At 43.3% G+C, this 13819-nt stretch overlaps 1 protein-coding gene across 1 annotated transcript in view; it reads right to left on the minus strand.

Moving 5' to 3' along the window:
- Nucleotides 1-7570: 7570 nt before the first annotated feature.
- KAT14 (lysine acetyltransferase 14) overlaps nt 7571-13819 on the minus strand; it is a 110472-nt gene continuing 104223 nt past the window's right edge. The window contains exon 10 of the mRNA XM_015828833.1: nt 7571-8532. Within this exon, the coding sequence (XP_015684319.1) occupies nt 8359-8532 (174 nt within the window). The 3' untranslated portion in view covers nt 7571-8358. The remainder of the gene's footprint in view (nt 8533-13819) is intronic.

Consider the following 13819-nt stretch of genomic DNA (forward strand, 5'->3'; position numbering starts at 1 on the left):
GGACAAACCAACAGAAGAATAAATGCACGCATTGAAGAACACAAGAACTCAGTCAGAAAAGAGGAACCAACTTCTTCCCTGGTCCAACACCTTAAAGCCACAGGACATAAAATTGACTTTAAAAAGACCAGAACTATCGCCAAAACTGAACACTTTAACAACAGAATAATCAGAGAAGCCATCGAGATAGAAAAACGCCAACAGACCTGGGGTGGTGGTGGTGGTGAATGGAATGTGCATTTGCAGCTGAGAGTTGTGAAGTTGGTCATCAAGGTCATTCAGATTATTTATGAAGTAACAAAATATTTATCTCATAACAATTGTCTGATGTTTAATTGGGGAATGTGACTTGCACTGTCAGGCAAAGGGAAGTTTCTATACTTTTAATTTACTGTTCTGACATTAATTTAATCAGAGCTGGTTTTCTATTCATCAGTGCCGATATGCTGTACTCTATAATAAAGTTCTGCATTAGAGATTGGGATGTCTCAGTTATGCTTACTTCATTGGGATCATCAGTCAGAACCTTGATATTAGACTGTATTAATTATGTTGTTACACTTGCCAGTTATCTTAGCCAGTTGGAGACAGCGAAGCATCAGAAAGCATTTTTGCTTGCACGGTGCCATGCACCTCCATTGGCTGTCCTGCACGTCAAATTATAAAAGGACATCATTGATTGAAAGATTCTGTCCCTGTGGCTCTGGAGAGGTGGAAACTGATGGATACATATTCCTTTGATGCTCTTTTTATAGAGATATTTGAAAAAACCTTATCTTCCCAATAATCGACAGGTATCCTGGCCATTCTGACAATACTTATCTCCAGTGGCTGCTTAAGGATGAACAGACTGTGATTACAATGCAGATAGCTAGATTGTGTGCAGCAGCACTGGGGATTCATTGGAAATAGGTGATTAAACCATCCTAGCTATTTTACACAATTAATGCAGCAAATCCTTTTGCATTATCACTCTTTTGCATTTTAGTATTTAATGACTTCGGCCTCAGTTTTAGGATTCATATTATATTTAGGACATGCTATGTTTTTGCTTGTGTGCATCTGACAGATTAGATTATGATTTTAATATAGATTTTATCTGCTATTTATTTTATTCTAGAATTTTTAACTGGATATTCCTTAAGTGTTTTGGCTGTGTTTTGGTCTCCAAGTTTGTTTCAATATAATTTCTGAACATTTCATTACCAAACTAGGTGACATCAGTAGCAGGATTTTCTTGTCCTATTCTCCTTAGTTCATAAATGTCTTGTGTGCCAGTGTGGTCGATTGGTCATGCGATTGGTTGTTTGGAGCTATATTTGAATTCCAAGCAGCTGAGTGGTTCTCTTGTTGATTGGCACTTCGAATGATCTGGTTTCTTACATATTGATATGTTAGATCTAGACCAATATGCTTGTTAATTGCTCCTTTGATGGAATACCAGGCTCAATAAATTCGCATGTGTAGCAGGTGTTGGCATTTTTATTCCTTCCTAACAAACAACCAATTCTATTATTCCTTAAGCATTTTTAACTTGTTCTGGTCTCTGGTCTTTGACTGTAATAAATATTGACGTAACTTGAAAAAACTGTTTCTAGACTGAGAGGTTCTATTTATGGACATTTGTGCCCTGGTCATATTTTTTTCAGATCACTGCTATGCATCTACGCAAAACTGCCTTGAAAACTAACCAGAAGTTGCAGAATGCAGTTGAATTACAGATTAATATAAAATTACTGGCTTCTGAGCTGCATGGCTCCCTATGAAGTTTAGGTTGCAATTCTCGATGTTGGTTATCACATGTAAACCTCTTCATGACATAGGGCTGGCTTACTTGCAAGCTCACGCTAATTGAATGTCGCAGGCAGAGCTGCTAAGTCTTGGGTTCAGAACAAAAATATGTTCTATTTCATAAAACCATTTTTCTTATTGAAAAGATACAAAACTCTAAACTTCAATAGTGAGAGGAGAAATAAGTTCCTGATTAATAAAAGTGGTGATGTAAATACTTGAGTCAAGTGTTGATTAATTTCTATAAGAATATTTGGAAAACTGTTGCTACTACTACTGTTATTAGGGGTCTTTGGTGCTGTCTGCTTGGTTGTTTTCTTGTAGATGTTTCATTACGCAAACTAGGTAACATCATCAGTGCTAATAAGGAGAGGGGTTTGCTCTCAGTTTATAGTTATGTCTGTCCATATGTTTGAATGGGAATAGTTTCATAAACCATAGTTTCAATTGGGAAATCCTGACCATCCTAGATCAAGTCAGGTTGTAAGGACTTGCCTCAATCCCTCTTCCCAAGAAAGCAGAACTCCTGGAACAGCTTCATTCCAAAAGGAACTTTTACTAGAAGTTGACAGCAGGCATAGAAGGCAGGCTCTGAGAGTTTCCCACATGAATCAATAGATTAAAAGAGTACTTGCAAACTCCACCCCAATAGTCAGTCTAGCCGGCTCAAATGGCCCAATCCCCAGGTGTGAATCCGCTGTGGGAACGGGGCTGATAGGTCTTCGCACTTGTTCTTTTGCAGCTAGAGATAAGGCAGATGGCCGGAAGCACATTCCATTCTCACCCTAGTCTGGCAGCAAGGGAAATAGATCAAAGAGCAAGCAGATAGAGGAAAGCGGAGAGGATACATTGTAGCATCCATAACTCCCCACTCCCCCCAGGACACTGGCAGAACCCGCAAGAATAAAGAAATCACCCCCTCCCAACAACTGGGTTCTGACATGCCCCCCCTTAAAAATGAGAGATCCATCTGTAGAGGAAACAAAAGAAGGAGAGAAAGTACATATGGGTTAGTCTGGTTTGTCAGGGTATTTAGCATGAAACTTATTAAGTAGTCTTGGAGCCCTAATGTGTCGTTTATGGACTCAATAGTCCTTCCAAGCTATTAGTGTGTGGAACCATATTTTTTGCAGTTAGGATTTCTTGGACTTCAAAATGCTGCTCTCCTTCTACCATAATCGGTGGAGGAGGAGGAGCTATAGTTGGCCTTAACGGTGAGCTTAATTCTCATTTCAATAGGCTACACAGGTTGAATCTGTCTTAGTGTTTGGGGGAGTTCTAGTTCTACAGTTACCGAATTAATTATCCGCTTAATGGGAATAGAACCCACAAATTGTGGTCCCCAATTCTTTGACAGTTTCAGAGATTTTAAATATTTAGTGGACAGGTATACTTTCTCCCCTACTTGGAAGGGTTTTTGTTCCACTCGTTTTTTATCTGCCTGGGTCTTGTAAGCCTTCCTAGCCTCATCTAATGCTTTTCTTATGACCGGCCAGGTATTTTGGAGTTGTGCAATTCATTCCTTCAGAGAGGGTCAGGCATCGGGTAGAAGCTTTGTCCTGTTGTGACTTGAAATGGCGTATACCCAGTGCTAGAGTGCACAGCATTATTATACGCGACTTCTGCAAAGGGAAGTAGGTCAGTCCAGTTGTCTTGCTGGTAATTTATAAAGTATCTGAAGTATTGTTCCAGTACTGAGTTTGAACGTTCTGACCCACCATTTGTTTGCGGATGGTGACTAGATGACAACCCGAGTGGTCCCCAAAAGGTACAGGAAAGCTTTCCAGAACTCAGATGTAAACTGCACCCGTCTGATATGATCAGTTGTGGGGCTCCATGCAGTCAATATATGTATTGCACAAACAGCTTTGCTAAGGTCTTTGCTCTGGGAATTTTTTGACATGGGATGAAGTGCACTTGCTTAGAGAACAGGTCTGTCACTACCCAAATGACGGTGTTTCCCCCACTTTCTGGTAATTCCACAATAAAGTCAATAGAAACCTCTCTCCAGGGTGCTGATGGGGTTGCCACTGTCTGCAATAATCCTGGGGTCTTTCCTTGTCTCCCTTTGGCTGATGCACAAATGGGACAACTGGCCACATAGCTTTCAATGTCCTTTTTTTTATCAAGGGCCATCAAAACTGCCGTTTCACTAAGTGAAGGATTATCACGAAACTGAAATGCCCAGTCACTTTGGAATCATGACAAAGATGCATGAAGTTTAGTCTCTGGGCTTTTGGGACATAAAGTCCCCCCCCCCCACCTTTGGCAGCCCGTCATTAATTGTGCACAGGTTCTTATGGCTTTAAGAACCATTTGTCCTTTTCTAAAGCTTGCCTGAATTCCACCTCCACCATGCCCGCTAGGAGGTTGGGACTTTTTCTTTGCGCTCACATGGTTACTGGTGCCACTAGTTGCCTCAATGGCATAAGTGGATCTGTTATCTGCTTTTGTACTGTTGTATTGTGGTAATCGTGACAGGGCGTCTGCTAGGAAGTTCTTCCCCCCTGGTAAGTGTCTAATGGTGAAATTGAAGCAATGGAAGTGCTGGGACCACCTCGCTTGTTTGGGGGATAGTTTCCTAGGTGTTTTTAGAGCCTCTAAGTTTTTATGATCAGTCCATATTTGGAAAGGGATTATGTTCCCTTCCAGGAAATGTTGCCATGTCAGGAGAGCCCAGTGAATGGCATAGGCTTCCTTCTCCCACAGTGCCCATCTCTGTTCGGTTTCTGTGAGTTTCCTCGATGTGTACGCATAAGGTTGTAATTTCCCTTTGTTATTCTCCTGGAGTAACACTGCCCCCACTGCTACATCACTGGCATTTGCCTGAATGACAAAAGGTTTTTCGGTGTCTGGGCGCTTCAGGACTGGTTCAGCTGAGAATAGTCTTTTCAGCTTCTCAAATGAGGCTTGGCACTCCATAGTCCATTTCAGTGGCTGGCTGGGCTTCGGCTTCCCCTCCCGAGTCTTTAATAAATTTGTGATGGGCAGTGCGATCTGGGTGAAAGAGGGGATGAACTGATGATAAAAGTTAGCAAATCCAGGAAAACTTTGTAACTGTTTCCGGGTGAGGGGCAGAGCCCATTCTAACACTGCTCGGACCTTTTCACGATCCATCTCTATGACATTTTGAGATATGCGATACCCCAGGTAATCGATCCTTTCCTTATGGAATTCACATTTGGGCAATTTGGCATAAAGTCGGGTGGCTCGTATGGCAACTTATTTAGCACCACTCTGTCCAGTCTGACATGCTCTTCTTTGGTCTCTGTGAATATTAGGATGTCGTCCAAGCAGACAAGCACCCCCTTGTAGAGGTGCTCCTGGAGTACTTCATTTATCAGTTGCATGAACATGGTGGATGCCCCTTGCAACCCGAACGGAAGCACTCTATAGAAACATCCCATGGGGCAATTGAACGCAGTCTTCCATTCATCCCCTTCCTTAATTCTAACCTGGTAATACACCTTCCATAAGTTTTGAAAAAAAAATTCCCTTCGCCAAGTGCGCTAACATGTCCTTCATTAAGGGGAGTGGGTAGAGATTATTCTCGCTCACTGCATTCAGAGATCTATAATCTACGCAGAGGTGAAGAGACCCATCTTTTTTCTTGTGGAATAGCACGGGGGTTTCCGTTTTGGGTTTTGCTGGCTATATGAAACCTCTTGCCAAATTCTTGTCTATAAATTTTTATAGCTCTTCCAACTTTCAAGGGGTCATAAAATATATTTTCAGCTTAGGTAGTTTTGCTCCCGGTAAGATCTCAATGGCACAATCTGTGGGTCGGTGGGGAGGTAGTTCATTGGACTTTTCTTTGCTAAATACTTCAGCTAGATTCCGATATTCCTCAGGCATGCCATGCAGTACCACGTCATTTGCCATTGCTACAGCTTCTGGACCTCTACTCCCTTCTGAGGCCGGGACTCCTCCCCTTACGCCATGTTTTCCTTTTGGGAATCTCAGTTCTCCCATCCTCCAGTCCACTCTTCAGTTCCACTTCGTTAACTATCCCTAAAATAAGGGGGCACTCCATTCCAGGGGTCACCACAAAAGTCAAAGTCTCTGTGTGATCCCCTATGGTAAGTTGGATGGGCTGTGTGGCAAGAGTGGCTGGAACTCCCCCTGCGATGGACCCAGCTAACTGGCCAAATGAAATTGGCTTCTTCAGCCTCCTCACTGTGATTCCTAAGTTCCCCACCAGGGTTGGGCTTATGAGGCAGCGGGTGCTGCCTGAGTCTATCAGGGCTCTTAACAAGATCTTTTCCGGCACCCCTGGGCTAAACAGTTCTACGACTCTGGTGAGGGGCATGATAGGTCCACTTACCAGGGGTTCATCCTCCACGTTGCTGTCAGAGGATTCTGGTGGTTTTCCTCTTGGGATCGGAGTACCTCCCCTCTTTGTTGTTGGGTTTGGACCTCGACGACCTCCACGCTTTTGGTCGCTGTGGTGTTTTCCCAGGCTTTCCCCCTCCGGCTCAGTCCTGCTTCCGCACGGAGGTCTTTGAGTGGCACTCAGCTGTGTGGTGTCCCTCCTTCCCACACTTGAAACAGGCCGACGACCTAGGTGTTGCGATGGGTGGTCTTGTTGGCTCCCGGGCCCCCTCCGAGGGTGACCGTCCCCAGGACCATCCCAGGCATCACTTTCTGTGGGCTCAATCGATTTTGCCTTCTTTGACCAGGATGTATCAATTGTGAAGTTGATCAGGATACCCCTGGGGGATACAGGCGTAATATAGATCGTTCAGCCCATCTTTAAAATGGCCCATGAGGACTTCCTCCGGCCAGTTGAGTCGGCTTGCCAGGGCTTGGAATTCCTCTGTATATTCAGCTACAGGGTGACGAACTTGCCTCAATGTTTTAATTCATTCTCTAGCCTTCCAATCAGCCAGGGGATCTTCAAACCTCCTCCTTAGGGCAGCCATGAAGTGACTGAAATTACGCAGCTCTGGAGCATCGGCGTCATGTAGGGTCAGAGCCATGGTTACGATTCTCACCCGCCCATGATCGCTGGGGATGTCATGGCCATATTCTTCCATATAACTCAGGATGTGGGCCAGGAAAAACCCTAAATTTCTAGGGTTCTCTGTTGTACTTTATCCCCAAGGATGGGATCTTCTGTCCGGACCAGTGGCCTCTCCTCTGTCTGGCCTTGTGTCCGTCTCTGCCAGCTGGTGCGACTCATGCTGGGGTGGCAGCCGCGGCCGCTGCAGTCTCCGAGGTGCTGGTGGAAGGGCCCGGGTTCACGACCTCGCTCTCCATGCACTCTTCTTCTGTCATGCCGTGGTCACCGAGCCCTGGCATGGAGCCATCTTCTCCTCCTTTAGGGAGTTGAAAGCGACCCTCAGCATGTCAACAGCTTGTTATAGGAACTGGCTAGAGCGGGCCAGTCTCTCATCCTCTTCCTCACTAAGCTGGAGCGATCTCTCCATCTCCCGCTTTCCACCCCAGCTGGTGGCTGCCCCGTTTGAAGGTCACCTTTCTGGATTTCACCTCCCAGTCTTTTTTCTTCCCAACACCCATGGACCACCTTGGCTTATCCCGGCGCTTGGTGGCTACAGCTTCGTCGGAGGAACTGGAGGAGTGTTAACTGGGGGGGAGCTTCCCCGCCTAAGTTGCCTTCTCCTTTCTCTGTGCCATGGTTCGACATCGTTTGCACTGTCTCCACGGTAAGGGTCTTCCTTCTGGACTGACCAAAATTGCAGATCCTGCTTAAAGTAAGGACCTGCCTCAATCCCTCTTCCCAAGAAAGCAGAACTCCTGGAACAGCTTCATTCTAAAAGGAATTTTTATTAGGAGAAATTGACAGCAGGCATAAAAGGCAGAATCTGAGAGTTTCCCACGTGAATCAATAGATTAAAAGAGTACTTGCAAACCCCGCCCCAATAGTCAGTCCAGCTGGTTCAAACGGCCCAATCCCCAGGTATGAATCTGCTGTGGGAACTGCAGATAAGGCGCCATTCCCAAGGTTGTTAGACTGTTACGTCTTAGTACCTCTTCTTCTGCAGCTAGAGATAAGGCAGATGGCTGGAGGCACATTCCATTCTCACCCTAGTCTGGCAGCAAGGGAAAGGATAGAGGAAAGCGGAGAGGATACATTGTAGTACCCATAACTCCCCCTTCCTCCCAGGATATTGGCAGAACCTGCAAGAATAAAGAAATAACCCCCCTCCCAACAACTGGGTTCTGACACAAGTCCAAAAATGCTAGGTAATTTTTAGAAGCTTGGCATTCTGATAAATTAGCCATCACAAGTCACATAGACATAATATCTATAGATTATGCAAAATAGACAATCAACAAGCCAAAAGGGTAACAAAAAGACCAAAGCACTTCTCCACCAACAATCAGCACAAATTTCACCTTTACAATAAATTGAATTTTTATTTTTAATGGATTTTTCTTGTAAAGAATTCATCTCAGAAATGTCAAAGAATCGCCCTTCTCAGAAAAGCTGAACAGCAGGTATCCAGCTTATCACCAATGAATAAAACAGTACTAAGCAGCATTCTAGGCCAAGTTTTTCTTTAATGGCAGGTTTTCTACAAACGTATCTACTAAGCCTACGTATTATCGTCGCAACCTCAGGAAGAAGGCATGTTTGCATTCCTTACTATCCAAAGGGTAATATTTGTCATAAAAATCTAAAATATATTCCTCAGTTTTAAATCCAAACTTCTGATATAACAGCATTGCAGAATTACTAGCAGAGACATGGAGAGTTGCATCTTTTCCCATGCAAGTCTGTAAAAAAGAAGAAAAGAAAAAAAGAATTATATCAAAAAGGTTATATATGATTCCTCTTCTTTAATAAGATAAATAACCTAAGAGAGTGGAAATACCAGATCCTATATTAGCTTCCATATAACACTGTCCATGTTGTTATCTTGTAAGGAGTAAAATATTGGCACTGAAAATGAGTTCTTACAACATTGATAAGTAAGAAGGACAAAGAGAATTTCAGATTAGTCAGTTAAGGAAACCTCAAGAACACCACATTTGGAGAAGTGAACTTTTTTTTATTAACTGACATATTACTTAAAATGTTTTGAAGGGTTTAGATGCATTTTGTGGTCCTGACATGTGGTTATAGTAGTATGTTGGTTGTATCTGAGATGTTTTTGATATATGCTATTGTTGTCATTTTCATACCTTATATTGGTTGTGCTGTAGTGAGTTGAATGGTCCCATACTTTTTGATAAAGTTGTATGAGTATCTACTTTGTTGGAAGATGTTACATAAAAGGTCTGTTTTCTTTTTCTGGTTTCTGAGTTGCTGCAATATGTTTGTGTTTGTCTGAATAATGTTCTTATACAGCTCTTCTTGTGAGAGGTTGTGTTGTTAGTTTGATAGTGGAGCATTAGTGTGGGCAGTTTTTCAATAGACTTGTGTTTCTAGTTTGCTACCATTTCCTCTACTGTTGAGGATATACAGGAATGGTACTACCTTTTTTCTTCTTCCTTTATGAAATATATTCCTTTGAAGATGTTAATTTTTCATGTGTCTTCTCTAGTTATTGCTTTTTTTTATTATGACAAAAATGCCTACCTATTGCGTCCATACTTTCAGTTGAATGTGTGGATCTGCTATTACTTCTAGAATTGCATTACAGTTCTGAATCCTTTTCTCTCTCTCAATAATATAGATAAAGAAAAAAGAAAAGAAAGAAAAAGGGGGGGAAATAAAAGGAAAAATAATGTGCAAATCTCTTCCTTTAAGAAAGAGATTTCCCATCCTTATCATGACAAGTATAAACAATTTCATAATCTCTTTACCCCTTCCTTAACAAGTATAAAACACTTCATCCCCTAACCCTTAGTAATAAAGAGCTCAAATAAGTAAATCTTTTCCTTATCAATTGCCATCAAAGAATCCAAGCAGAGCTCCAAAATATTAAAATCAATTAACAACTATAAAGTCAACATTCCAAGTCTTGACTATTAGCTACAGTGTAAGTGAAATCCCTATTTTAAAGGCACAAAAAAGTTCAAATCATCTAATACAAACCAAACCTGAAATTTTACACAACAGAAAGAGATCTTTTCCCCTTTAAAAAGACACCAGTAACCAGTAACACAAACCAAATGTCAGTTATTGCAGAGATAATTGCCCAAATAGCAATGTATCTCATTCCATATCTCAACTCTAACCAACTCACAAATATAAGTTCATATATACACATACTGTGTTTCCCTGAAAATAGACCCAGTCTTATATATTTTTTGCCTCAAAAAGAGGCACAAGGTCTTATTTTCAGGGAATGTCTTACCTTAGGACCGCTGCAGCCAGGCCTCCCACGCCCCGACACCTGTTACACTGCTGCTTCTTCAGCGGCTGCTTGCCGCCGTTTGCAGCCAGATGCCACATGGCGTATTGCGCCGGCACCACTTGCAGCCAGATGCCACATGGCGCATTGCGCTGGCAGTCATGGCAGAATACCACATGGTGCTTCATGCCGATACCACCAGTTCTGGCATGAGGCTGCACGGTGTTCCAGGCCATTTGCAGGATGCCACATGGCGCTTTGGGCTGTTGCCGCTGGTTGCAGCAGGATGCCACATGGTATCCTGTCATGACCGGCAGCAACAGCGCAAAGCACCTTGCGGCCTCCTACAAATGGCCCGAAGCACCGCATGGCGTCCTGCCATGACCTGTGGCAATGGCCCAAAGCACCTTACGGCCTACTGCAAATGGCCCAAAGCGCTGCACGGCATCCTGCCGCAAGGAGCAGCAACAGTCCGAAGCACTGCATGGCGTCCTGCCGCGAGAAGCAGCAATGGCCTGAAGAACTGTACGGCATCCTGCTGCAAGGAATGGCAATGGCCTGGAGCGCTACATGGCATCCTGCCACGAGGAGCAGCAATGGCCCGAAGAGCTGCGTGGCATCCTACCGCAAGGAGCAGCAATGGCCCGAAGCACTGTGCAGCCTCCTGCCACGACCAGTGGCACCAGTGTGATCAGCCACGTGGCACAAGAAGTTTCAGGGTGTGGGAGGCCTTCCTGCGGCAGTCCATCCAGTAATGTAAGCAGGTGCGGGGCGCGTAGGGCAAGTTAACCCCCCTACATTCGCCCTAGCTTGATTTTAGGCATGTGCCTCGCCCCAAAACTAGGGCTTATTTTTGGGGTAGGACTTATATTAGGTTCACCCCAAAAAATCAAGCTGGAGCTTATTTTCGGGGTAGGGCTTATTTTTGGGGAAACACAGTACACACCTAAAATGTGATCTAACACCCAATTTCCCCAAATAAAATCACACAATTAGATGCTAAGCATTTAAATATTAAACAATTTAGGAGTTCTAGTTTTGCATCGTAGCGACATTGACAAGGGATTGCGAAGCTCCGCACCCCATGGCTGGTTTCGTCCTGCCAGAGGACCCTAAATGGGTCTAAAGTTGCCCCGGAGAAGTGACGAAGGAGGATAGGATACGATAGGAGCGGAGCTGGAAGGGACCTTGGAGGTCTTCTAGTCCAGCCCCCTGCTCAAGCAGGAGAACCTATACCGTCTCAGACAAGTGATTGTCTAGTCTCTTCTTAAAAATCTCCAGTGATGGAGCGCCTATAATTTCTGGAGATAAGCTGTTCCATTGGTTAATTGTCCTCACTATCAGGAAGTTTCTCCTTAATTCTAGGTTTCTTCTCTCTTTGATCAGTTTCCAACCACTGCTTCTCATTCTTCCTTCTTGTGCAACATGACCCCCTCTTCTTTGTGGCAGCCCCTCAAATACTGGAATACTGCTATTATGTCTCCCCTATTTCTTCTTTTCTTTAGACTAGGCAAACCCAAATCCTGCAACCGTTCTTCGTATGTTTTAGTCTCCAGGCCTTTGATCATCTTAGTTGCTCTTCTCTGAACTTTTTCCAAAATCTCAGCATCTTTTTTGTGATATGGTGACCAAAATTGGCTGCAGTATTCCAGGTGTGGTCTTACTAGGGTTTTATAAAATAATACTAATACTTTGTGTGATCTTGATTCTATGCCTCTGTTTATACAACCCAGGATTGTATTAGCTTTTTTGGTTGCTGCTGCACAATGTTGGCTCATAATCAAGTGATTGTCCACTAGGACTCCAAGGTCCCTCTCACAGTTACTGTTTTTGAGCCAGGTCTCGCCCAATCTGTACTTGTACCTTTGATTTTTCCTGCCTAAATGTAAAACTTTGCTTTTCTCCACATTGAAACTCATTTTGGTGGATAGGGCCCATTGTTCAAGTTTGTCAAGAACTTTTTGGACCCTGAGTTTGTCTTCTGGGGTGTTGGCTACTCCTGTCAGTTTGGTGTCATCTGCAAATCTGATGAGTTCCCCTTCAATTCCCTCATCCAAGACATTGATAAAGATACTGAAGAGTACTGGGCCTAAGACGGAACCTTATGGTACCCCACTACTTACTTCTCTCCATGTGGATGTGATGCCATTGAAGACTACTTGTTGAGTACGCTTTGCCAGCCAGCTACAGATCCATCTGGTAGTGATGTTGTCTATTCCACCTTTTTCTAGCTTACCAAGGAGTAGGTTGTGGTCTACCTTATCAAATGCCTTACTGAAATCTAAGTATACCACATCCACTGTGTTTCGCTGGTCTACTAGTTTAGTCACTTTATTGAAGAATGAGATGAGGTTGTTTTGGCATGATCTGTTTTTAACAAACCCATGCTGGCTACTAGTTATATAACTTTGTTTGCTTCTAGTTGTTCGCAGATCTGTATAAGATTAACTTTTCTAGGATCTTCCCAGGTATTGATGTTAAACAGATTAGTCTGTAGTTTCCTGGGTCCGTTTTTTCCCCTTTCTTAAAGATGGGAACCACATCAGCCCTTTCCCAATCCTCAGGTACTACTCCGGTGCTCCAGGATTTATGAAAGATGTAGTGTAATGGTTCTGAGATAACATCTGCCAGCTCTTTCAGAACTCTGGGATATAATCTGTCGGGTCCCGGTGATTTATACTCGTCAAGGTCGGATAGGTGGTCTCTTATCATTTTCTTGCTTATTTTAATTTTTGTTTCTAAGTTTATCTTTTGCAGTGGTTTTTTTGGTATGTTGGGGTATAGTTTCTTTTTGTGTGATGACTGATGCAAAGTATGAGTTAAGCAGCTCTACTTTTTCCCTGTTGCCTGTTATTTCCTTGCCATCTTCTCATTTTAGTGGACCTACAGTTTCTTTGACTTTTTTCTTGTTGTTAATGTGTTGGAAGAAATATTTTTTATTATCCTTGATTTCTGTTACAAGTCTTTGTTCGTTCTGAGCCTTTGCTTTCTTGACTTCATCTTTGCATGTTCTGGCTGTCTGCTGATAATCGGACTTAGTTATGTGCCCCCCTTTCCATTTTTTGTATTTGTCCTTTTTGTCTTTCAGTTTGTCAGAGAGATCTTTGTGCAGCCGTGCTGGTTTCTTCTTGAATTTCTTGTTTTTCTTTTTCAGTGGTATTGTGTTGGTATGGGCTTTTATTATTGCATTTTTCAGAGTTTCCCACGCTTCCTGGGTTGTTTTCCCCTTTAGGATTTTCATCCATGGGATCTTTCCTAGGTTAAAAAGATTTTTTTTTAAAATCACCCACACCAACCAAGTGCTCCACTACCAAAGCAATAACCCAATCTCCCACAAGTGAAGCTGTGTAAGAATACTATTTAGAAGAGCACAAACACACTACAACAAAATCCTAAACATCAGAAAAAAGGAAATAAGCCATCTATACAACATCTTCCAACAAAATGATTAGCCACACAACTTCATCAAAAACTGCCTGACCACTCAACCCAACATAGCTGTGAACACATGCTGTGAAAAGGATAATACTGTCATACATCAAAAACATCTCAGAAACCACCAACAGACCCGGGGTAGGGGCGGCGGGGTAGCGGTCATTATAAGGGAGAGCCTATGTCCGAGGGAGACCACTGTACCTCAGATAGACGGTGTGGAGTCTCTCCTTGTGAAGTGGGGACAAGGGGTACAAGTGGGCCTGTTGATTATATACCTGGCCCCCTGCTATGTATCAACGGCCCTGCCTGAGCTGGCTGATGTAATAGCC

The sequence above is a fragment of the Protobothrops mucrosquamatus genome, unplaced genomic scaffold (genome assembly GCF_001527695.2).
Source record: "Protobothrops mucrosquamatus isolate PMUCROS unplaced genomic scaffold, P.Mucros_1.0 scaffold_226, whole genome shotgun sequence".
Classification (NCBI taxonomy): Eukaryota; Metazoa; Chordata; class Lepidosauria; order Squamata; family Viperidae; genus Protobothrops; species Protobothrops mucrosquamatus.